Consider the following 27307-nt stretch of genomic DNA (forward strand, 5'->3'; position numbering starts at 1 on the left):
GTCCACAGAAAGTTTCCCACAGACTGCCACTTCTACAATGAGCCAGTCAGTTCATGACATTTATTAAGCATTTGCTGCTTATAAAATGCCATACTTGAGTGCTACAGAAGAATTCTAAAGAGCCTGACCACAGTCTCAAAACTCTTATTTGGTAGTTAGAAAAGAAAGTAACTTGATAAAAAGAGGTAAGTTAAATAAGGTAAATCAGTTAAAACAAATGACTAAAGATATAGAAAAATGAAGAATGATATGTGCAAGTGAGACAATACTCTGAGGGAAAGAGTAATGAAGAGTTTTCATAAATACAAAAGAACCACCTTCTATTTTTCTTTAAACATAGATCTACTATAATACTGTCTACAGAAAACAGGCCTTGCTAATTCATGTTAGTTTCCTGAGAAATAATTTTATGTGTCAAAAGTCTCTGCAGGGGATCCCTGGGTGGCGCAGTGGTTTGGCGCCTGCCTTTGGCCCAGGGCGCGATCCTGGAGACCCGGGATCGAATCCCACGTCGGGCTCCCGGTGCATGGAGCCTGCTTCTCCCTCTGCCTATGTCTCTGCCTCTCTCTCTCTCTCTCTGGGTGACTATCATAAATAAATAAAAATTTAAAAAAAAAAGTATCTGCAGATCTGTTAACTATAGCTTTCATCAAAACCACCTGGTTTGGAAATGAAAGAGGACAGCCTAGCACAGTGGTTCCCACCGCCCAGTGAGGAGCTGGGGAAAAGGAGGGATAGGGATCTGAGATCTCTGCTATCTATTGACCACCACATGCCTTCCCCTCAGACTAATGCACACACACAGAGATATGTACCCCAAAATACTCAAAATAATTCTCTCATTTTAAAAATGATTAAGAAAGAATAAAGCAAAAGTGAGTAAAAGCTGGAAAATGAATCCTACATAGTTAAAGCCTTCCCCATCTTCCCTCTTCTCTATTCTTCAAAATAACTGGCAGGTTTTTAAAATATGTGATATCCTGAAAGAGAATGCATACCATTCTACTTAGTAGACTCAAGCTCAGTGATACTATGAGTTCACTCCAGGGTTTTCAGCACCACTCCAATCTATTTATTAGGGAAGAATTAAAGTATCTCATGATGGAGTAAATCCTTGTAACCACTGCATAAAGTCTCCCAAACCCCTACTTCACATGATATGCAGGCCATTCTCCTCATACCCTTTTCTTTTTGTTCCCAACTCATAAAATGTACTTAAATCTGAGCCCAAAGAAGTTAAGGACATGCAGGACATAATTACTTCAATGAGCTCGATCTTCACTGAAAAAGTCCCCTACGTACTTATCCATGAGGCAGAAAACCATGTGGAGACACAGAAGCATATCAAGAATGACCAAATTCCTAGGATTTTCTTTGCAACACAGAGGACATTTGATGATGTGGTATTTAATTTAATACATTTTAATACTAATCAAGTGGGAGTAGAAGCAAGGTGGCTTAAGCCTCTGAAGATGACAATTCTGATGGCAAATAAAAAAAAAAAAGGTTTTGATATTTCCAAATGTGACATTCCAAGAATAGACATTTTAGTTACTGGTTTTGTTTTTATACATTAAGAACTAGATACTTCAGACCACAGAATTCCTGCATCCTGCAAAACCAATCCCAGCAGTGAGAAGAGAGAAATACTTAGCAGCCAAGGAGCCTCTAAATTCAGCATGTTAGAGAGGGAAAATGAAGCACAACTATAAGCAGAGCTTCAGGCAGGGAAAAAAGTAATAGAAATTTAGCTGAGAGAAAATCATCTTCACGAAAGAGCACATATGAATCACCAACAGACACAAACCAAGGGCCACCTGCATGTTGCAACCACCTGCTACAGGAGCTATTGGTGATGAAATAAATGTAGTTTAAATCAATGAGGCCCTAAGATGGTGTGGCATATAGCTACTTACATGTGTACTAATATGATAGATGAGCTATTAAAAAAAATAACAAGCAAAGTATGAGTAATAAAATGCCACAGCCCCAAATGGCACATTTGTTTAGAACCTTATCTTTCTGTTTGTCTCCTGAAATCACCTAGAGCATAAACACTGAACAGATCCAATATTAATTGATTTATATTATCTATTTCACTTACACCAGCTGAAAATTAAAAGGCAATTTAAAAGGATAATATGATCAACCACGAAGACTAGCCCAATAATCACAAAAACCCTATGAGGTCAGATAGAATTATTGGTGCTTTATGGAAAAAGTCTTGTACAAAAAGAATGCAGCTGCTATTCAAGGGTCTCACACCACAACTAGAACAAAACATACATACTTCCCAATGACGAAACACCAAATCCTTCCCTTGTATCTATAGTGATATAATATGTACTCACTGTGTAGGTTTTAGAACACTTTATAATTAGAAATACTGTACTCTCTTACCCAGTTCTCTCTGACCTTTTTTGCTCTGAAGAGGCTTATCAAGCAAGGATTTCTTGAACCTGGTTTTGAAGACCCTCACTGGCAGGACTGTGCTAAATATTGACTTTCTTGTTCTTATTCATTACTACTACTAAAATCCTACTGGCTCCAATTGTTCCTTATTATACGCATAGACAGACAGGGAAGGAAGCAGAGAGAGATGGATGTGTAGATATACATGCCTAAGTAGATATAAATCGTGTCTGTGGTTTCAGGCTAAGTATGGATTCATGAAGGTTTAACAAGACACTTTGGGACTCATGAAATGATTAACTAGATGGTATCTCCAGTCTTTTCAAGCTCCAAAATTCCATGATTCTACTACCTTAGAACAAACCTATACATCCTCTGGTTCCATGGCCTATAGGTAATTATGTGCACCTAGATTACAGATAGCCCATTTAAAAAAATGACAGATGAAGTGAATAATCCATTTAATCAGCTAAGTGTTCTATAAAAGAAAACTATTTGTTTCCCACTGAGTACAGGAAGCAACGGAGACTAGTCCATAACTGCTTTCTTTTCTTGGTACATCTGGTAAGAAAATATTAGTAACACATGCCATGGTTATATACATACCACAGGTCATCAAATTTGCACAAGAACCCTGGTGATACATTTTAACTTTGTACTGAATAAGCTTTACTATTTAACTTAACATTTATGCATGTTCATGAAATTTTAAGAGACAATGGTAGTGTTTCCCACAGAAACTCCTGGTAAACATCATGCTTTATACTATGCATGGAAACTAAAGTAGGTAAATATGATGTATATGATTTGGACCTATATATATGACTTCATTTACATGCTGTATTCAAGAACATTATGTCTATATAACAGGAGAACTGTGTCATGTTGAACAGAATCCAATATGGTAAGGAGACTTCAAAAAAATTACCAAACCTAATTAGCCCAATAAAGTATCAAGAGAATTACATATCCACAGTGCTGCCCCCAAAGATGGGAATCCGTCCTCAGAAGAGTGATGATACTGTCAAGTAGAAAATAAGAAGTTACCACTTAATAATTCTGTGTTTCTGGCCAAAATGGCACTGTAAATTCTCAAGATAACCCAATCTCAAAACACAGTTATACACAAAATATGAACTAAGAAGTTATAAAGAAATAGTCTGGTTCAAAATGGAGAGTAACACTTCTGTAGACTAGGAATAGAAAAAATAAGTGAGGCCAGAGTCTGTGTCCAACAACCTCTGTGTGGAGAAGCAGGCAAGCAAGGTCTGGCCCATGGGTGTTACAGAGAGGTCACCTGCACCACTGGCCAGATGAGCTGATAAAATCCTCGGTCAAGGGCTATGAGCACAGGACCAAATCAAGCTCTAGACCAACGAGGTAGGCTTCTGGCCCTATCAAAATCCTTATCTTCATGTCCCAGTGGAGATAATTGGTCAACTCTATATTTTAAATACCATTCGTTTCACCGATGAAAAATTACTTCTAACATCTTTTATTCTAATTAATGCACCCACTGGTACAGATGGAGACAGCAGCATCTGATGCACTGGTTGCCCCTGGAGTATAGAATCTTGATTAGGGTCTTTCAAATGTTAACTAACTACCCCTGAAGTGTGGATTCCTTGATTAGGGTACTTCAAAAATGTTAACTAAGCACCCTTAAGGTGCAGATTAAATTACTTTAAAGGAAACTACAGACAATATAACACCCCACTCCTGAAAGGAGGCTGCCAAAAGCTACTGCCAAATGCTACTTGGAGCTATCATTTACATGAAGCTAGGGGTTTTTTTCCTTCCTCAGCATAGTAACAGTTTCAACTCAGAGGTACAGATGAACCCCACATTGCAGTGAGATAGATTTGAAAGCACAATGAATATGCACTGGTCCTTCCATAAGAGAAAGTGGGTCATGGGGAAAATGATGGTATGTTTCAGGGGGAAGATGGAGTGCAAGGTAGACTAATACGATAAAAACAAACAAAACTGACACATGTTCAGTTTCCCTTGGGACAACACTTGACATAAGTTCTCTCTTTTGGAGCCAGAAGGATGCATCTTTAAAGGTCAAGGAGTAGCCACCAGCAGAGAAGTGGTTACTAAAAATTTTAAGAGGGATACAGAATAAGAGAAGACCCATGGAACCCATAAAGAAATCGACAGTTTATATCAATATTCAATAATATGTTAGGCCTTGTAAGTTCAATTGCTCAAAGAGACAGTACGATCCTATAAAAAGAGCAAGAGCTGAGCATCATACAACTTTAAATTTGATTATCAACTCTACTACATTCTCATTGTGTAAATCTCTCACAAGTCATTAAATCTTGCTGGACCTCAATTTTTCCATCTGTAAAATGGAAATAATATTATCTACACAACTGTGTATATTAAATGAGGTAATGTGACATCAAAGCCCAAAAACAAATACCCAAGAAAGTAAAAAAAAAAAAAAAAAAAAAAAAGTACTTTTAGGACTTCTAGCTTTAGGAACTCCTGGATTGCTGGAGACAATAGTAGTTGCTTAGGTGCCCATTTCTCCTTATTTCCTCCAAAACAACATAGAACAACCAGAAAAACAAACAAAACTCCTAGAAATCATACCCTCAGGATAGCCTGAAAGACAGAAATTGCCCAAAATTCACAACTGTAAGTAAAAATTAAAAGAACACCAAATACCAGCACACAATCTCTCAGGTTCCTGTCCCACCCCTACTCTGACACAAGGCTTTGTTACAAGCAATAACAGGCTATTGAAGAAACTATGAAAAGACATGGGGGTTGGTGACTGATCCAAAACTATCTCTAAAAAAGACTACGTCCGCCCTAAAGTTCAAAATACTCAAAAAGTATCCAAAAAAAGATGAGATCATGGACTATAGAGAAGAGAGTTTAAAATCAGACAAATTGCAGTATTTGAGACCTCCAGCTTCTATGGGAGAAATAAGACAAAAGAAAGAGAGAAAGACCCTTTAGCTATTGGATGGTGAAGGGAGAAAGAAGCATTAAGGGAAAATTCAGGATCCCACAAGAGTCAAAATTCTGAGAACAACCTTCTCTTACCATCAAATCAATTAGTACACTCAAGGATTAGGATTTTGCTATGCTGACAGAAGAGGGAGCCAATGAGTTAGGAATTCTATAAAATACCCCAAATCCATAAAAGAAAAAAAATGAACAAATTTGCATAAAGGTATACAGAAACATCCAACACACATTAACACAAGAAAACTCCCTGCAACCACCAAGAAGCACAAGGAAATTAGATGACAACACTCCAGATGGTAGCAATATATTCAAACAAGAATTTGGGGATACAAAAAGCCACATTAAGTCAGAAATCCTAAAGCTAAGAACAGACACAGACCAATAAAAGAAAGGTATAATAAGAAAATGGACTAAACTCAGGAGAGATATGGAAGAAAAAGGCTATTATTTCAGATAGGAAGAATAAATTATAAAGTGTCCAAGAGAAAACAGACTCAAATGAGTATCTCATTAAGGGTACTAAGGAAATTCAAGGAACCAACAGAGAATAAAAGGGATATAAAGAAAGAAATACAAAGACCGAAGAGAAAGTAGTAGAAATGAAAGACAGGCAAAGAAAAAAGTAACATATTAGAAGAAAAACAAATAACAGAACAGACTACTTAAAAATTATAAAGCAAAAAAAAAAATATATTGAATCTACAATATGAAAGAGCCCATTGGGCATCTGGGAAAATTAACCACAAAAAAAAAAAAAAAAAAAAATCCAGGGTATATATCCCACTAAAACTGTTAAATTCCTAAGTTAAAAAGTCCTCAAGGTCTACAGGATCACAACTTACAAGGGCAAACAATGCAAACTGGTGCTGCTACTCTGGAGAGCAGTATGGAGGTTCCTCGAAAATTTAAAAATAGAGGTAACCCATGACCCAGCAATTGCACTACTAGGTATTTATCCAAAGGATATAGAAATAGTGATTTGAAGAGGCACACACATCCAATGTTTATAGCAAAAATGCCCACAACTGCCAAACCATGGGAAAAGCCCAGATGTTCATCAGCAGATGAATGGATAAAAAAAACACAGGATATATATATATAGATATATATAGATATAAATAGATAGATGATATAAAATGGAATATTATTCAGCCATCAAAAAGAATGAATCTTGCCATTTGCAATGACATGAATAGAACTAGAGGGCATTATGCTAAGTGAAACAAGTCAGTTAGAAAAAGACAAATTCCCTATGATTTCACTCATACGTGGAATTTATGAAACCAAACAGATGAACATAGAAGAAACGAAGGAAAAATAAGATGAAATCAGAGAGAGAGAAACAAACCATAAGAGACTCTTAACTATAGGAAACAAACTGTAGGCTGTGAGAGGGGAAATGGGTGGTGAGTGGGCTAAAGGGGTGATGTGCATTAAGGAGGGCATTTGATGTAATGAGCACTGGGTGTTATATGAAATGAGACAATATTTTTTAAATGATAATGTAAACATTAAATACCAATGACTATGGGGCACATTTAAAGTGATGAGAAAAAAATCCTGAAATTGAACACTTTTATCCATAAAAATGAAAGAATTAAAATACATAACCTCAAATGTCTAGATCAGGAGAAAAAATAAACAAGAAAGCACAAAAAAGAAAATAAAGATAAAAGCAGAAAATGAGGTAGAGAACAGAAAAATTGCCCTAATCAATAATTAAAATACTGGTTATTTCTTAAAAATTAAAAACAGAAACAAAAAACAAAACAAAAAACAAAAAAAACCTAAGATAATAGCTAAACCACCAGCTACTGTGATCAAGAAAAGAGAGTTAGTGCAAATAAAAAGAAAAAAAGGGGAAATTGTAAAATCATTAGAAAATACTTCATAGATTTCTGTATAAATAAAATTGAAAAACTAAACAAAATCAATAATTTCCTAGGAAAACACAGATTATTAAAACTGATCCCAATAGAGATCCTAGAATGCTTAAAGAGAACAATTTATGGAAAAAAATAGAGAATATTAATAAAGAGGAAAAATATTTTAAAATATCAGATCCAAATGTTTTCACAGGGAAATTCCCTAACCTTCAAACATCAGAGAATCAGAGAATGTTCCATCAATTGTTCTAGAGCACTGAGAATGAAGACAAACTTCCCAACTCCTTTTATGAAGCAAATTATTATACTGAGGCCTTAATCTGATGTGACTTAGACTGTAGGCTAGTATCATTTATAAACATCGATGCAAAAATTCTAAGTAAAATATTAGCAAACAGAATTCACCACCACATTGAGAAAGTAACACACCATCATCAAGAGACATTTATTCTAGGGAGTGAAAAATCAGTTCAATATTGGGAAGTCTATTAACATAACACAGTAAGAGAATTAAAGATAAAATAGGAAAAAAGTGGATAAATGACAATTCACAAAAAAATTAAAATGGGCTTTAAAAATAAGGAAAATTGTTCAAACTGACTAATAAGAGAAATGCAAATTAAACAATATTGTGATACCATGTGATATGCTCTCAAATGGGCATAAATGAAAAAGTATACCACCACATTATTTGGGAAGGCTGTGGGGAAAACAAGCAGTCTCACATACTCATGGTACAATGCAAACTGTTACAGCTCTTCTAGAGAATTTGGCAATACCAAAAAAAAAAAATAATAATACATATGGCCTTCTCTTTTGATTGTGCTATCCCTCTTCTAGCTGCTTACCCTAAGGATACACCTTCAAAAACAATGAGAATACATATGCACAATGTTATTCATCACATCACTACTTATAAAGACAAAATACTATAAACCCATATACCCACACATGAGAGTGATTGAACTATGATAAATCAACATAATGGAGAACTATTCAAGCATTAAAAATAATAATAATAAAACAATCTATATAAACTGAAGTGGAGTGATTTCCAGGACAAGTGAAAACAGGAAAATATAAGAGAGTATCTAACGTAAAATTCCCCTTCGTGGAAAAGAGGTATAAAATAGACACACAGATACTTATTTTTTAAAAAGAAATGCAGGAAGAATAAACCAGAAACTAATGAAATTGATTAACTATATGGGGTGGGTGGAAAAGCAGAAAAATGATTAGCATCCACTTAACTCTCTTACACAGTAATAGAGAAAAGAAATGGCCTAATAAAAACCTGGCAAACAACAATTTACAAGAAACCCAAATGGCTCATATACATGGAAAAATTCTCTACACCACTAGAAACCTCAGAGATGCAAACTAAAATAACAAACTAAAAAAATACAAACACGAAGCCTGTCGGATTTGTGAAAATCCATTTGCAAAAATTAAAAGTCTAACAACGCCAAATTTAAGGGCAATAAATGGAGAAACAAAAGCTCATGCACAGTTGAGAGAAATCTACATTGGTACAATCACTTTTAAAAAGCTATCTGGCATGGGCATCTGGGTGGCTCAGTCAGTTCATCATCTGACTCTTGATTTTGGCTGAAGTTAGGGTTATGAGTCCCCAGTTGATGGATTCCACTTAAGATTCTCTACCCCTCCCCCAACTCTCTCGCTAAAAAAACAAATAAATAAAAAATAAGCAAAGATAGCTAGCTAGCTAGTTTGGCAAGTGAAGTTCAAAATGCCCATTCCTATACATACAGAACATACACGGTACCCCAAGAGTAAGGCTTCCTCACTTTGGGGCATCATGGCACATATGGAAAATAATAGTACTTATCCAGCACAACTAGGATAAATGGAGGTGGCTGCATGTTGCTAAGGAGAACTTGCCTAGAGATTTCAACTGGCCCAAGATCCAAATGGCTATACCAAAGGCTGAAGGGTTCAGTATCTCAGATTTATCTACAACCCATTCCCAAGAGATCAGTGGCAGGGAAACTGTCCTACAGAAGTATGTACAAAAATACTCACTGCTATAAGGTTCCTAATAATGAAAAATTGCAAACTTGTAACTTGTCTACCTATAGAATGGATAAATTGCGATTGCATAATAAAACACTATAAGTAGTTAAAACAAATAAACTAGAGCTACATTGTAACATAAGAAAATGCAGATTACAATGTTGAGTTTAAGGGTGGCTCAGCAGTTGAGCCTCTACTTCGGCTCAGGGCATGATCTCTGTCCTGGGGATTGAGTCCCACACTCGGCTCCCTGCGAGGAACCTGCTTCTCCCTCTGTGTCTCTGCCTCTCTCTCTGTGTCTCTCATGAATAAATAAATAAATCTTTAAAAATAAATAAATAAAAATAAAACCTAAGCAGTAGAATGATACATATGATATAATTAACTACTTATATTATATCATTAAAATCAAGTAAATATTGGGCAGCCCCGGTGGCTCAGCAGTTTAGTGCCGCCTTCGGCCCAGGGTGGGGTTCTGGAGACCCAGGATCGGGTCCCACATCAGGTTCCCTCTGTGGAGCCTGCTTCTCCCTCTGCCTGTGTCTCCGCCTCTCTCTCTATATATGTCTCTCATGTATAAATAAATAAAATCTTTGAAAAAAAAAATAAAAGATTTAAAATCATGTAAATATGTAAACTAGGCTACACAATTTATTTAAACTCTAAAATAATATACTTTATATATATAAACATACACATTATAACATTTACATACAAATACATATATGAATATATAAAGTATGTGATGTTTCTATATTTACAAATATACAACATATATATACACACACACAGTACAAGTATGAAAACATACTGGGGAAAGATAGGAACATTTTCAAAATAGTAGTGACCTTTAGGGTAAAAGAGAAAGGAAAGGAATTGAGGAAAATAATTAATACATGCATTGGGGGCTTCAATTATACCTGCAAATTTTTTTTTAAAGAATCTAAATCAGGGATCCCTGGGTGGCGCAGCGGTTTGGCGCCTGCCTTTGGCCTAGGGCGCGATCCTGGAGACCCGGGATCGATTCCCACGTCGGGCTCCCGGTGCATGAAGCCTGCTTCTCTCTGCCTGTGTCTCTGCCTCTCTTTCTCTCTCTGTGACTATCGTAAATAAATAAAAATTTAAAAAAATATTTAAAAAAAAAAAAAAAAAAAGAATCTAAATCAAAGGGCAGCCCAGGTGGCTCAGTGGTTTAGCACCGCCTTCAGTCCAGGGCCTGATCCTGGGGACCTGGGATCGAGTCCCATGTCAGGTTCCCTGCATGGAGCCTGCTTCTCCCTCTGCCTGTGTCTCTGCCTCTCTCTCTCTCTGTCTCTCATGAATATATAAAATCTTAAAAAAAAAAAAAAAAAAAGAGAGCCAAATATGGAAAAATATTAAGATTTATTAATTGGTAGTTAATACATGATGATGGCTACATTCACATCCAATGTGTGAATATAATATTCATAGTTAATAAATAGATGTATTTTAATTAACAAACTCTGGCCTTGCTTTATTTTTACATTTACAGGTATCTGAACTATTAATTCTATTTTGCCTCCTTTGTATATAGTCCTCAGCTCTACTTATGATTAATCATAGAAATCAACCAAGATATTTAATAGCAAATGAAGGATACTTTAGGAACAACTGATTTAAAATTCCAAGGGAGGTCCCAACCTCAGGACAGAAGTAACTTACAAGGCATCATATTGTTTTAGAGAACTTTCACTATTCTAGACATGTGAGTTACAAGAAGAAAAAATTCATCTCCTTTTACGTTAGGATTCATAGCTCTCACTCCATGTAGAGAGAATTTATATATCAAATCCTAAATTTTTTAGAAAAATACTAAGTCCCAGAACAAGACTTTATTAAAAGAAAATGTACATTAAAAAAGCAGCAAAAGAAAAAAATCATTTAATTTGTGCTCTCTTTAGGTTTTATTGCTTAACCTATGCTAGTACCAAAAAGAAAGGAAGTAAGAAGTCCAGTTTCATTATAGTTATAGTCACAGCAATCCCAGCAGGAGCATGCATAAAATGAATAAAGAAGCCACAAATGAAATGCCTGTGTACCCCAGGAGTAATTGCTCAGTCAAAATGTTCCAAAGGCAGTTTGCCAAATAAAAGGACACACTGGGAATCCAAAAGCTTAAACCAACATTTTACTACAATTATTGGCTTTTTTCCACACTTCTCCCATCCTTTTACCTAAGTTATAGTTGAATTACTACATCTAAATTAGATATTAGTTTCCTGTACATTACAAAATACTGTGACTGATGAGAAATAGGAGAAAGGCTTGCAAAATACATCTCTTACTTATTTAGAGTGAGAACAGCATGAGGCCAGCTTCCAACAATTACCATCTGGTGAACCTGGACCAATCACTCAACCTCTGTGGATGGAATATATATATAAAGTGAGTTTTAAAAATAATACCTGATTAACTAGAGTGTATAAGCAAGCTTTCATATATTTACTACACCAGTTGCTTATGCATACTTGTGCCTATTTTTAATATATTACATTTGCATATTTTTTGCTTATTAGCAGCTTCTTTTATTGATTTATAGGGGTTCTTTATATATTCTGGATGCTTAACCTCTGTTGGATAAATGCCAATCTTTCCATGTATATGGACTGACTCTTCTGTAAATTGTCCATCATTTGTACAGTTCTTTAAAATGGCATTTCTTCTCTTCACTAATGTTCAGGAAAGCTAATCATTTTTCTCTTAGTGGGTTTCTTGCTTCTGCCAATCTGTGCCTTGATTTTACATTTTGTAATTAATATTTTTAATTGGATGATGCATACACATCCACAGTTCTCTACTTTTATAACTTAAGTATTTAACAGACTGAAATATGATAGCTATAAAAATAATCATCATAATGACAACAGTACCTGCCATAACTACCTCATAGGACCACTGCCATCAGTTGAATGATGGAATATGTTTTGCAAACTATAACATGTAACTATATACTATAATAGAAACTATAATAGAAAATCTCACAGAAAAGTCACTCACAACTCTACCTGTAAAGATGTTTGAAAAATGACTCCTTTGCAAACAATCAAAATTCTTGTTTAATAATAATCTGAAAGTCCTCAGGAATCACCTCCAACCTTAATTTATGGCACCCCAATGACAGATCTGTTCTATCCAGGGATTCCCTATTGGAACCTCCTCTATAAAAATGTCAGTTCTAATGGATTACATCCTCCATCCTACTATTTCACAAGATGAGAGGGGAGTTTTAAAAGCCTATGTTAAATTCCCTTCTGAAAATGACTATTACATATAAGGCTGACTTGCAAGGCACATCACAAATACACTCTTAGGACTTACTGTCCATTAAGAATAAGAAAATATCTGCCCTTTATAGTGTATTTATTTCATCAGCCTCACACTTGTATGTGTACTTAGTAACATTTTATGCAGTTCTCTACATAATTTACATCTTCTTCATTTATACAAGCCCCTTTAATCACGTGACCCAGATTAACATAGTCCTTACAACTGGAACTGCAAGGATTTAAAAAGATTTCACATACAATTTCAAGAAGGTCAAAATTTTACATATTGGCTCCTCAAGATAAAGCAAGTCAGAAAATAACCAGTACAGAATGGGATATTCCAAAAGATATCCATGTTCTAATCCCCAGAATCTGTGAATAGGTCCCATGGCAATGGAGACTTCACAGATGTGATTAAGGTTAAAGACCTTGAGCTGGGCAAAGTGTCCTGAATTATCCAGGTGGAATCAATCTAATCACAGGAGTCCTTAAAAGAGGGAGGAGGCAGCAGAAGGGTGGGTCAGAGATGTGACACATTGTCCCCAGTTTTGAAGACAGAGGAAAAGGGCAACAAGTCTTGTGGCAGCTTCTAGGAGCTGGAAAAGGCAAGGAAACAGACTCTCCTGTAGAGCCTCCAGAAGGAACACAGCCATGCCAACACCTTGATTTAAGCCCAGTGAAACCCACACTGGACTTCTAACCTACGAATCTCTAAGATGATAAATTTATGTTGTCGTAATTTGTCGTGGCAACCAGAAAAACCTAATACTCAGAGCATATCTAGCTTTTTTGAAGGAAAACAAACTGGTTAGAAGAGCATATTCTGGGAGGACCCAGCTCCTTACTGGAAATCACAGCCCTACTGGCTTGCCAACTGTGTCAATTTAAACCAATTATTAACACCCCAGGCCCCGGTTTTCTCATCTGTTAGAATGGAGCTGTTAGAATAGTATCTACCTACAAAGATTGTTAAAGGACTGACCTCATTCATGCAAGGAACTTAAAATGTTGTTTTACATAGAGTAGGGCACTACACTCATCTTTAAGTACTCCTAGTACGCATTTCAATTGGTAATATCTCAACCACCTGCTCTTTTGTTCACCCACAGAAAAACCAGAAGATCAACAGTCTTAAACAGTCAAAGAAAGGAGCCTTTCTAAAGAGAAAGGTTTGTGGCATATGTACAAGCAGTCCCCATAATGGTCCCAGCTCTGCTGACCCACAATGCAGCTCTTCAGGAGTCATCCCACTAATGATGGAACAGACTGCTAGAGAGCAAGTCTCACCGTGAACTCCGCTAAGTGAGAAACGCTAACTACAGGGCCTGACAGAAAAGTGCCCATCAAAGCGTAGGCTGTCTTGTTAAAAATAATAGACGTAGCAAAATTAGTTTCTACTGAAATTTGCCATAATTAGCATTTTGTCAACTTACTTGGTACTTCAGTGCTTTTCATTTGCAGAATGCCTACCCTATCATTTCTTCATAACCAGTTCAAATTTTTATTTCATTTGGCCATCGACTTGGCAACATTTATTTAAATTGATATAACCAGACTAAGCAATGATGGTTCACACTATAAAAATACGAAGATATAACAACTGATAATTTTTCCTCAAGGAAGAGGTAAATTACAAATCAAAAGTGTAAATATATATGGGTTTCACAATTCCATTTTCTACAAAGCTTGAAGCAGTGCCAAAACTCAAAGAATAGCAACACTATGTCAGCAAGAGGGAGAAAACAAAACTTTCCAGCTCCAGGGAGAGGCTTGAGTACAAACCTTGTAAAGTGTCATAATAAATAAATGTAAGTATTCTGAGGGATTTAAAAAAAAAATCAGTAAGCAGACTAACAGTAAAATTATAAAACAACTTCTACACTTTTCCTACAGTAAAAGCAATAAATTTCAAGATTCCCAGCCTAAATAACCCTAAAACTTAATAAAATGATATTTTAAAAGGTAATTAAATACGCCCCAGCAACAACAATATACAGTTAGGCTCTCAAAAGAAACACTCTCAATTAGTTGCACAAAATGTATTGATTGACTCCAAAATGATTTTTCTACCTTTCTACCTTTTCATTATTTCAAGCTCTACAGGACTACAGAACTAGAAAGAACTATAAGAGCTAATTTATACCTGCAAAGCCAACAATAATCAACATTACTCATTCTTTAGAAGGTATTGAGGACTTTAGCTATGACATGAAAGCACCTGTGGGATATCTCACAAAAAAATCCCATCTCCTTCTCCTCAACCCAGAACTGCAACAGTTGAAGGTTCTTCGCAGAGGCCCAGAGACAATATGGGCCAAGCTCAGCTGAACCCTCCAACAGGGCAGGTCTGAGCCATTCCAGAAATCCGCTAAATCAAATCCCCTAAATTCAAAGCATATCCTCCTTCTCCAACTTTAAATACAGGCCAAAATGGCTCTTATTCAACAGAATAGTGTGTAGCCCAAGAAGAAACATGGCTAGTTTGTGGATATAACCTCAAAGTACATTATGCATGTGTGCACGCACCTAGTGCACCCATATGCATTCACATATTGATGTGGGCAAGGCACTGTAAGATAACAAGGTATCAGGATAAAAGACACAGGATACAGAACACACACACAGAAGCTCTCAAGGACCAGAAAGAAATGTAAGGAGCAGTAGCTGGGTGACAGCTGACAGAAATAACAGAGGTATAGGGAAAAAACAAAACAAAAGCAACTCCGTGCATAAAAAGCATTCAAATTCCACTACAGGGGATCCCTGGGTGGCTCAGTGGTTTAGCGCCTGCCTTTGGCCCAGAGCGCGATCCTGGAGTCCCGGGAGTCCCGGGATCGAGTCCACATCGGGCTCCCTGCATGGAGCCTGCTTCTCCCTCCTCCTGTGTCTCTGCCTCTCTCTCTCTATGTCTATAATAAATAAATAAATCAATCAATCAATCTTTAAACAAAACAAATTCCACTACCAAAAAAAATACAGTGCTAGTCAAATAAAGCATAAGGGCATCTGGATTCAGGAGACAGGCCAGATTCCGAGGCCAGTTTTCAAAGCTGATAATGCAACAGGCCCAACCAATCATCTCCTATCTTATTCTGAGGGTGGCAAAGAGCTCATCAGAGGCTCTAAGACACTAACCCAGGACCTCCTGGCCCTGATCCCCACCCTTCCCCCACCCCCCCACCCCGGGCCACCAGAGTTCCCCAGGTCTTTGCCTAGGAACTGCAGCATTATGAAAAGGTGAGTGGCTAAAGAATTAAACACTTACCACTTGAGCTTCCAGGAGTAGAATACTGAGAGGTATCAAGGAATTTTCGAGGAGTAGGAAGGTTTGTAACATCAATCAGAGGAACAGGAGAAGCATCTTTTATAAGGGAGCTGAAAGGGAAAGGGAGATGGTTGCTACTTTCTCTCTAAAACCAACTGAAGTCCCACTCCATACTCAACCCTTCTCATTTTCATTTTGTCACAAGCCCTCTGTACACTTTGACTTCTAGTGTCTGTCAAGTTATGTCCAGTAGTGATTGTTACAGAGAGGGGTATAAAGATGTATCCTAAGGGTTTCAAGTATTCAAGTTTTTGTCTTTTTATTGCAATGCTAGGTCTAAAAACGTCAGCATGATCATCTGGATAACTACCTTATCACCAAATTATGCTATGAAATTTCAACACCCTCCTTTGTTCCTATATTAAAATTAAATTTACAGCAAAAAAGATCAAATGTCACCATATCATGATAACTGAATGAAGGTTTAAGCAGTTAGGCCTTGTCTAAAACACTTCTGTTTTTCAAGCTGGAGTTTTTGATATATTTTCTGGGAGTTCGCTAAACTTAGTTTTCTTTAAGAGGTTCATAAATTTCATAAAGTTGAGAATCACAACAATAAAAGATGATTTAAGGAACTCAAAACAGGTTAATTCAGTACTTGATTACTCATTTCACCTTTCCCAAAAAGGCCTAGTACCTCATCTTAATGATTAACTTTAGCATCTCCAGAATAAACACATTAATTTTAAATGACAAGAAGACTATAAAAAACAATTAATTTTCACGTTAATTCGCATTTATAGCCATCTGCTAAGTGAAACAAGTAGGCAATTCCAAGGCAAGTAAAAACTGTGCTCTACTCTCAAGAAACTGAATCATCTACAGGGTACCTGGCTGGCTCAATGGGAAGAACATGTGACTCCTGATCCTGGGTCATGAGTTCGAGCCTCACTTTGGGTGTAGAGATGGCTAAAAAAATTAATAAACGAAAGAAAGAAAGAAAGAAAGAAAGAAAGAAAGAAAGAAAGAAAGAAAGAAAGAAAGAAAGAAAGAAGGAAGAGAGGAAGGAGAGGAAGAGAGGAAGGAAGGAAGGAGGAGGGAGGAGGAGGAGGAGGAAGGAAGAAAGAAAGAAGTTGAATCATCTAATCACATTGTATCTACAACAGAAAAGCTTCTCTAAGTGCCAAGGGTAGACAGGTCAAAGCAGTAGTTCTCACCTCTTTCCAGTCCCATCAAATCAGCAGCAGCAGTGGCGAACTACAGAAGTGATTCTCACAGTGGGTTGTAAAGGGAGAATGGGCAAAGTGGGGGGCACAGGGACAAGACTCCACCTTAAGGAATGATTTCTCCAAATGGGAAAGACACTCACCGTTCGAAAATCTGCACCCACACATCCCATGGTGATCTATCCCCATCTCCCTCCCATCACTCCTTTAGGATCCAAAGTGCTAGGTATGTGTGTATTTTTAATCTAATAAACGTATGCATGTTCTTTCAGAAAACTGATTAACAGACTTCATGTTAAAGAGCAAACATCATCATTTAAAGTTTTTTTTTTTTTTAATCAAGTGCTAATAATATCTGAGTTACTGACCCAGGCCTTGAGGTTAACAGATAGTTATCAAGTTTCCCATTCCCTCTTACTACAAGGAAGAAGGAATCATTATTCAGACAAGTCTTCAGGGCTCAGTGCTGAGGATTCAAGGACAACTACTATACGAGCAAAACCAAACTTAGCCCTATTTCCAACTGTTGGAATCACTCGTAGACTCATGGGAAACCTCAAGTATAAGATATAAAAGTAACAAAAGTAACACCTGGAATTTTTTTTTTAATTTTTTATTTATTTATGATAGTCATAGAGAGAGAGAGAGGCAGAAACACAGGCAGAGGGAGAAGCAGGCTCCATGCACCGGGAGCTCGATGTGGGACTCGATCCCGGGTCTCCAGGATCGCGCCCTGGGCCAAAGGCAGGCGCCAAACCGCTGCGCCACCCAGGGATCCCTAACACCTGGAATTAAACTGACATAGTTCTCATAAACCTTCTCCTCCAATATAAGACTGGTTAGTTCCTATTTACCTAAATCTTAAGAAACAGAGCCTTCAAATCCACTGATTCACCACAATAGTTTGTCTACTTATAAAATCAGTTAGATCATAGATTTATCTAGTCATCTTTTGCCTACTGACCACTGCTCTCATCTCCATTTTTCCCTCAACTACCTCACCTCATCCTCTGCCCTGCATTTTACTCAGAACTGCAAAACTAGGTTCACACACCTCTCTAGCCAGGATACACAAACTCAGAGACAGAGGATAACAACTGATGTTTATAGTGCTGCTACTCAGTATTAAGAAAAAGTTCATTTCAATTCTAAATGATAGGAAAAATATATAATACATTTCATAAATATTTCCATAACAAGAATGGAAAAGTTATTTTTAAAGAATTGGTAAATAAAGGTATCAATTAAAAGGAAAGTTCAAAAAAAATAAATAAAAATAAAAAAAATAAATAAAAAAAAATAAAAGGAAAGTTCAGGTGTATGGCTGCAATACTGCCTGCCATGCCTATAGATGAAGTAGTACAGTTAGTACATATTTGTGTGCAGTGATATGTGTATTTTTATGAATATAATACACACTTCTATAAACACAGATGTGCACAAGCTTCACTTTAGATTAAAACCTACAATTATTTTCTCAATTTTAACCTAAAAATATGTTTCAATTAAATACAGGGTGATAAATGTCTTGCCATTTTAACTTTGAAAAACATAACTTACTGATTTTATTATCAGAGCCAGAAGGGCCCTTAAACTCCATCAATAAACTTTTAGAAAGTCAATTTACTGCGAAACTATTTTCATAGACTCATCTCTCTAAAATTTTCCCCTGGGCTTCAATTTTCTCTTTTGTGAACACTAACCCAAAGGCAAGTAACTCTGGAAATTACTTTTGGTTTTTCTCTTATTCCTTTATGAAAGGACTTAGTCTCAAGAATTCAAGAGGAAGTGGGCACACCCACTCATTTAGTTACTACAGACATGAAGCTCAAGAGGAAGGTAGGCGCTATTACAGAAGACAATATTTAAAGAGTGTGCACCTCCATTTCTATTTCTGAAGAAATAAAGCTGAGCAACTAGGAGTACTTCCAAAGGATTCTGAGTGTCTCTGAGGAAGTATTTTTGAAAGCAAAAAATAAAATCAAAATTAGACTATTCTTCTCAAGTTCATAATTAATTTGAGTGCTCTGAACTGCTTTATTTTGAAAGACACACTGGTACAAGTTATTTTTCTCTTTAAACATATATGATTATGAATTTTTATTTTAAATCCATTTAGAGTCATTCACAGCTAAGTTGTAAAAGACAGCTGACGTACATAAAATCCTTTCCAGCATAAGATAGTGCCCCCAAATTACTAATTGCTTATTGTGATTAAATGTTTGCTATTTACTAACCACAGGGTGGCAGACAGGAAAACTATAAAGCAAATTATGCCAGAAACAATCCCTACGACCATAACCCTAAGGACTTCTTGGTCATTAACTATCCATCTAGTAAGGATCTACTTCTATGTGTTTGACTTCAACAGCCATGAAAAGTTTGGGTTTTGTCGGGGTTTTTTATGAAGGGTTAGAAGTACTAGCAGCTTATTAAACATTTACTTTTTAATTAGAACTCATTTCTGTTCCTTCACTTAATAATATGTCCAAAATTCACAGGGCAGCTCCCTTGGCCGATTTTATTGTCAAACTAAAACTTGACAGAAGTGAGTTGAACTTTAAGTTGTAAATCTAGTAATGAATAGATTCACCTCTATAACCCCAACAGCTGGCACAGTACCTGGCAAAGAGCAATTGTTCGTAAAAGTTTGCTAAATCAAACTGAGCTAAGAAATAGCTGTCAAAGATAATATGCCCTTAGTAAGAAAATTTAACTGAATAATGAAACAGGAATGGCTGGATAAGTAATTCTCTGTAGTTCTGAGATCAGCCTGAACATACAGAAAGAATAATGAATGATTCAGAGGGTATAAAAGTCAAAAACAGTCATGGTCTCAAATGACAGATCAAGAGCAAAGACATGTAATACGAAATAAAGTGAAACTAAAATCTAGGCAAAGAGGGAAAAAGAAGAGAAAAAGAACTGAAAGATAAAAAGAAAACTGACACGAAAAAACTTTAGAAGACAAAATAGGAATAAATAACATAATGGAGTCAAGCACGCTCTTTACATCCCCACAGACAAATATGGACTCCAAAATCTACAGGGCTGAAATTTTCTCCTCCATGAGCCAGAAAGCATCCAAGGAAACAAGGTCAAATCAAGGATAAACCCAGGATGCATGAAATAAAAGGATTAACTTAAAATAATTTTTATTGATTCTATCAGCCTATAAAGGCATTTTAAGTTTTTAAAAATATATATTAAGAAAATAAAAATAATCTAATATGTAGTGCCTTCCAACACATTTAACAGAAAAGAGTCTGTCTGCCCGTCCATCCCTGCCCCCTCTATACATACACATGCTCATACACACAAAATGAGCACACTTTCTTTTTCAACATTATTTGGATCATCCTCTATAGAATTTTAAATCCTAGGTATGTATGTATGTATGTATATATGTATGTATGTATTTGAGAGAGAGGTATGTATTTATTTATTTGAGAGAGAGACAAATAGTGATACAGATAGTGAGAAAAAGCAGAGTAGGAAGGAGAGGGAGAAGCAAATTCCCCGCTGAGCAGGGAGCCAGGCTCCTGGCTTGGTCCCAGGACCCTGAGATCATGACCTGAGCAGAAGGCAGATGCTTACCCAACTGAACCACCCAGGCACCCCTAAATCCTTTGTTTTCATTTCAGCAGTAAACATTTTGCCATTTCACTAAAAATATTCTAAGTGTCTGGGTGGCACACTCAGACCAACTCTTGGTTTCCACTCAGGTCATGATGTCAGGGTTGTGAGATCGAGCCCCGCATCTGGCTCTAAGCTCAGCACAGAGACTGCCAAGGCTTTCTCTCCATCTCTCTTTCTGTCCCTCCCACCTCCCCTTCTCCCTAAAATAAATAATTAAATATTTTATTAAAAATATAAGATAAAAATAATCTCCAAAAGCATCATCAATAATTGTATTACTATTAAAGTAATAACACATGCTCATGATGAATCCATTCTCAGTTGTGAGGGTATGACAAGTACTTACAAGTAATTCCTTATAGCAGTGTCAGCATTATCTTTCCTGGAATTTCCTAGAAACACACATTCATGTCTGCATATAAAGGATACATATTTAAATACATATCCTCTCAATTCTTATACAAATAGGTTCATCCTATACATATGATTTTTCAATTGGCTTTTTTTGGACCCAAGAATATATCTTAGAAATCTTTTCCTATCAGCTCAAAGAGATGTCTCATTCATTTAAGAATTACATGGCATGGATATGCCACATAATTCATTTAACTATATGCCTCTTGATAAACATCTAAGTTGTGTATTTGTTGTTCTTATCAACAACATTCCAATGAATATCCTATTACATATATTTTTATGATATGCTATTATATTTGTAGGATATGGGCCTACAAAGCCTCTTCCACATACTTTCTCTTAACTTTTTCTAACGCTAGTAAAATTTTATCATATGATTTTTAAATTGAGTTAGGATTTTTTGTATGTAATAACAGGTTAACATCTACATTTACTTTCTTTAGCCAAATGTCTAAACAACAATTTCTAGATAGCTTTCATTCCTTCCACTTACTTGGATTATTGTTAAAAAATATTAAAGTCCCATATATCCTGCATTTGTTTCTAAATTCTTTTTGCTGTACCTATCTGATTTTCCTTTTTTTCCCAATCCAATTTTCTTTGCATACCTGTACTATTTTGATTAGTTTAAAATATATTTTAGTATTATATAAGAAAGGTCTTATCTCCCTTTAATTTTTTTTTAATAATTCTTACTCATCTATTCTTCTATGTGAACTATAGATCTGACAATTTCAAAAAACCCAACTGGGCTTTAACTAGAACTGATATCTTTGAGTTAAGAACATGGAAGGTGGGGATCCCTGGGTGGCGTAGCGGTTTGGCGCCTGCCTTTGGCCCAGGGCGCTATCCCGGAGACCGGGGATCGAATCCCACATCGGGCTCCCGGTGCATGGAGCCTGCTTCTCCCTCTGCCTGTGTCTCTGCCTCTCTCTCTCTCTCTGTGTAACTATCATAAATAAATAAAAATTAAAAAAAAAAAAAAAAAAGAACATGGAAGGTGGGATCCCTGGGTGGCGCAGCGGTTTGGCACCTGCCTTTGGCCCAGGGCGCGATCCTGGAGACCCGGGATCGAATCCCACATCGGGCTCCCTGGGCATGGAGCCTGCTTCTCCCTCTGCCTATGTCTCTGCCTCTCTCTATTTCTCTCTCTGTGACTATCATAAATAAAAATAAAAAAATAAAAATAAAAATAAAAAAAAAGAACATGGAAGGTCTCCTCATTAATGTAGGTCTTGTTTCATATCCTCCAAATACCATTTTTATTATTTTTCCATCGTGTTCTCTCTTATTATATCTACTAGTTGTCTGTTTCTACTTCAAAAATATCTGTTCTTGGGGCACCTGGGTAGTTCAGTCGGTTAAACGTTTGCCTTCAGCTCAGGTCATGATCTCAGGGTCCTGGGATGGAGCCCCACATTGGGCTCCCTGCTCAATGGGCAGCCTGCTTCTCCCTCTGCCTCAGCCCCTCCCCCACTCATGCTTTATCTCTCAAATAAATAAAAACCATTTTTTAAAATGTGTTCTTTATACATAGGTACCTTCATGTGATTTTTTTGTTCTCTCCCACAGTAGAAATTTGTTGTTGAGTGTTTGTGTCTGTCTTTGGATACCAACAATTGGAACAGTTTTTGTGTTTGGAAAGACCTTCCACTGTCTGGGTCAAAGCAAAGAAGAAGGGACACCCAGGTGGCTCAGCAGTTTAGCACCTGCCTTAGGCCTAGGGCGTGATCCTGGAGTCCTGGAATCGAGTCCCACATCGGGCTCCCTGAATAAGCCTGCTTCTTTCTCTGCCTATGTCTCTGCCTCTCTCTCTGTGCCTCTCATAAATAAGTAAAATCTTTAAAAAAAAAAAGGCAAAGAAGCGAGCCCAACTTCCTACTGTAAAAGTTAAAGGAGGCCAGACATGTCTCAGATGCTTCCACCAAGGACTCTGAATCTTGAGGGAATAAGGACAGATGCAAAGACATTTAGAGGTCACTGGCCTGAAAGTGAAAAATCCAGCAACCACAGGCATGGTGACAGAAGGACAACAACCCTACCAGACCCTTCCCTAAGGCTTGTCGATGATGTGTGCTCCGCTGCTTCAGCTCCTCTGGTCCCTCCTGACTTTAGAGCCTGATTTTACAGTCTTCCTTCCCTTAAATTCTATGACCTACCTTACCACTTCCCACTTAATTCCTTTCCTTATTTATCAGGATTGACTTTTGCTACTTGCAAGCTAAAACACTGGCTAATAGATAATCCTTTGTACTAGATAATATTTTATTTGCTTCTCTTCTAATGATTTGCAACATAGAAATCTTTAAATATATGTATCTAGCTTAATAAACACGAAATTAAACATTTTTCCCATTATTCAAATCCAGAACTTCTGATTCATCTTATACAAAAATTAGCATTCCTTTTTATGTCCTGCCTGTCCAAAGTTCTCAGTCTCAAACTTAATATGGAGATATAAATCCCCTTTATTATGGAGTATCCTTTGACCACATAGACCTTTTTCAAAAATAGCTTCAGCTTTATTTTTGATCTTGCCAAAATACATCAGTTATTTAAATGCCAATTTACATATTTAATGCCGTGTGGTCCTTACAGTAGTTTCAAACTACCTACAACTTTATTGTTCTCAAGTTGCTGATTGTGGTTTGTATCATATTTGAGTATTTTTCAAATACTCAAAAAAACCCTACTTCTTTCTGATGTTAATTTGTATCTGAGGATGTCTGTCTGCTACCCATGTTTATCAGTGTCCATTTGGCTGGGTATATAGAAACCTTTGGTCCCAACTCTTTTCCATTCAACACTCTATAGACTCTGTTCCACGATCTTCTGGCATTTCATGTTCAGCAAATCCTGGTGATCCTGGGTTTTGCTCCTATTTATCAGGCCTAGGTTTAACTGTATAAAATTGAAGACTCAAAAGAGCAGTGGCCTGAGTACCTGAGTATAATAAAAATTTTCCTTCCTCTCATCCATTTAGGGATATACAGGAGGAGCCACGCCATCAAAGAGTTTAGGATACACCTTCCATACTCAAGATCACCTAGTATTTAAGATGGTTTGATGGTACCAATCCATGTCCCTGACAGGAATTAAAAGAAGAAAGTGAAGGGTAAAAGAGCAAGCATACCAGTTTGGCTGGCACCTTTAAAGAATTTTCCTATGAGCCCAGATTCAAAAGCTTGCAAGCAAAAGTCTCACCTTAGGCTATGCAGGAGGATGAGTAATATAGCCTGTTAGTTGCTAAGAACAAAATAAGGGTTGTCATTAAAAATGTAGAAGGAACAACCAGGCATCAGGTGGTCAAATAACCATCTCTGTCACAGGAGATAATTTTTCTTCCTAGTCCTTACAGAAATTTTTCAAAATTCATAAAGATTTCCTGATCCCATCTAAGAATAAGTCTTTTCATTAATTTTAACTTAAATACTTTTGATTTTCAGAACAAGGTCTTTTGGATTGGGGTTTGTGTTGCTTTTTTTTTTTTTATTTTTAAAGTAGGCTTCTTTATTTACACTGTAATTATTGTCTCTATTTCTCTCTGTATTCATTTGCTAGGGCTGCCATAATAAGGTACCCCAGACTGAGTGGCTTAAACAACATAAATTTACTTTCTCACAGTTCTGGAGACCAGAAGTCAAGATAAAGTGTTGAAAACACTGGTTTCTTCTGAGGACTCTCTCCTTATGTTGCACTACATCTTCACAAGATCTTCCCTCTGGGCGAGTCTATATCCAAATTTCCTCTTAGACAGACACTGGAGTAGGGTCCACTCCAATGACCCCATCTTAACTTCTTTCCTCTTAAAAGACTCTATTTCCAAACCTAGTCACAGTCTGAGGTACTAGCAGTTAGAACTTTCATACCCCAATTTTAGGGAGGCAAAATTCAGCCGCAAACACTATCATGTTATTGTTGTTCTCCAGAATAACTAAAATCACTGTTCTCCAACTTTCACATCTACTATCTTTCTATCACCTTCTGTTTTTCCTCTTCATGATGAGGAAATTTTTCCTTCCCTATCACCGATACAACTCTTTAATGGTTTAAGCAAAGATTGAATTTCTCTACTTTATTTCATTGATTCTTATATTTTGCTCATGTTTTCATTAGTTCTTTTTGCATCTCTACCAATTCCATTATTACAGCTCTCCCTTAACTTTTCATAGAAACCATATGCTTATGCATACAACCACAAGATCTCAGTTATGTTCAACAATTCAGCATGTATTTTGGTGGTTGGCTGATCCAGGCCAGGAGGCTAAACTGATCTTAGTTCAGTTCCAGGGGGTTCTCATCCTCCTCTGGACCTAACACCATCTGGCCAATGGCAAAGGCACAAGAGGGCATGCTCTCTGCCACAGGCATATTTTGGGCCTCTCCTTGTTCACATGTTAACAAGTAAGCAAAAGCAAGCTTCCCTTCCCTCTCCCTAAAAAACCCCAAAACAAATCAAAGATCAGGAAGTATTCTCCTCCCACTACAGCGGAAGAAAGAGTAATCATTCTGAATAATCTATTATATCATCTTGCATCTTCTGAAGAACTCAAGCATCTTAAATTTTCCTGTTTTGATTTATAAAATTGTTTTTTCAAATAAATGCTCTTTTCTGAGACTTCAAGGTAATGCTTATTTTTCCCTTATGTTATAGAGTATCTTCATAGGACCCAGAGTAGTTTTGATTGTTTTTTTTTTAATCCCTACATGGGAATAAATCTATTCAGACCTGCTATTTACCACCACACACTATGGAAGGAATTTCCTTAGCACTGGCCCAACACTACTCTACGCTAAGGAACTGACATACTATCCAGATCCAGTGTTGAAGTTAAGTCTCCAGTACCTAACCCTCAGCTCAATTTGTGTGCCCGGCAGAAGATTTTCTAGTGCCCATCTGTAGAAATGAGATAGAAACTTCTCTTTCTGTCAGGGTCTCGGACTAAATTGAAGCATCACATACAAAGTTGGCAATTTTTGTCTGAACAGGATAGGATTTCAAAGACTTCATTCCCAGCATGCATTGCTTCCATTGCTCCTTTTGGCCACAGCTGGATGAAAAAATATGAGCACGTGCATTTCGGCAGATACTGCTAAACTGCCCTCTGAAAAGATCTTACAGCTATTTTAAAGGAATGTTGGAAAGACATGCACAGCTATCTGATACATGTTAGTAATGTCAGTATTCTACTGTCTTAACTGTCTTTAAGATCTTGTCTTACTCCCTACCAGGTCTAGACTAACCTAACGAATTTCTTGAGTCCACACGCCAGTTCTTAAGTATAGGTCTATGCTAAGATCGGCCCAGGGATAAAAGAAAAGTGTTCTCTTTGAAGCTCGCCCGAACTATTCCAGAAATAAGATTGTCTAAAGATGAACACAACCCCAAGTAATAATCTTTTAACTTCAGTTCATGCACTTGTTTCTACATTACACTGACTGTACTACACAATTTAAGGATCTTTTTTCTCTTCCTTCTGAGATACACCAGAGCATCTCTGATCCAGTATAAAGGCCCCACAGCAAATGTTTCTTATCTTTACATTAAAGGATCATAATAAACGCAATGAAGGAATGAAGATGGGGGAGAGGAAGAGGAGAAGAGGGAGAGATGTGGAGGAGGAGGAGGAGACAATAGGACTGTGGGAAACAAATAACATTCCTTCAAATTCACCACAAGACACGGTAGCCAAGAGCCTCTTTAACCAACCTCACTCTCCCTTTCTCCTTGTTACGCTGCACAACTCGGCTAGTGGATTTGATGTACAGGTGCCGGTGCAATTCATCTATGAGAACCAAATGGAGGTTCATCTTCTTGCTATGAAGCTCCAACCTAAGGTCACTCAATCCCTCCACCTGGAGCAGGGGGCCCTCCAAGGACTCGACTGCTGACACCTGAAGGGGAGGGAAAAAAATGATTAAGTAGGACAACTATATAACCTCGCAATATTAGAAAAATGAGACTTTTTATTTGACACTTTCTTTTATGAGACTATGAGACTTTATTTTGTAAAACAAGATGACCACATTTTTAAAAGATATGGTAAAAAAAGAGAGTTTACCAGAACCTTATTAACATACATCACACTTTGAAGAGTATCAGGTGGAGAGGCCTAGTTCTGCCTTTGAAGGGTCTAACATCTAAGTGAAATA

General features: G+C 36.9%; 1 protein-coding gene across 8 annotated transcripts in view; it reads right to left on the reverse strand.

Annotated features, from left to right (window-relative positions):
* EXOC4 (exocyst complex component 4) overlaps positions 1-27307 on the reverse strand; it is a 744112-nt gene that overhangs the window by 665393 nt on the left and 51412 nt on the right. For all 8 annotated transcript variants that reach the window (XM_038556467.1, XM_038556468.1, XM_038556469.1 and 5 more), the window contains exons 4-5: positions 26865-27049; positions 15873-15982 (exon numbers count right to left, since the gene is read on the reverse strand). In XM_038556467.1, coding sequence (XP_038412395.1) covers positions 15873-15982; positions 26865-27049 — 295 coding nt within the window. The remainder of the gene's footprint in view (positions 1-15872; positions 15983-26864; positions 27050-27307) is intronic.

Source organism: Canis lupus, chromosome 14, assembly GCF_011100685.1.
Source record: "Canis lupus familiaris isolate Mischka breed German Shepherd chromosome 14, alternate assembly UU_Cfam_GSD_1.0, whole genome shotgun sequence".
In the NCBI taxonomy this organism is placed as follows: Eukaryota; Metazoa; Chordata; class Mammalia; order Carnivora; family Canidae; genus Canis; species Canis lupus.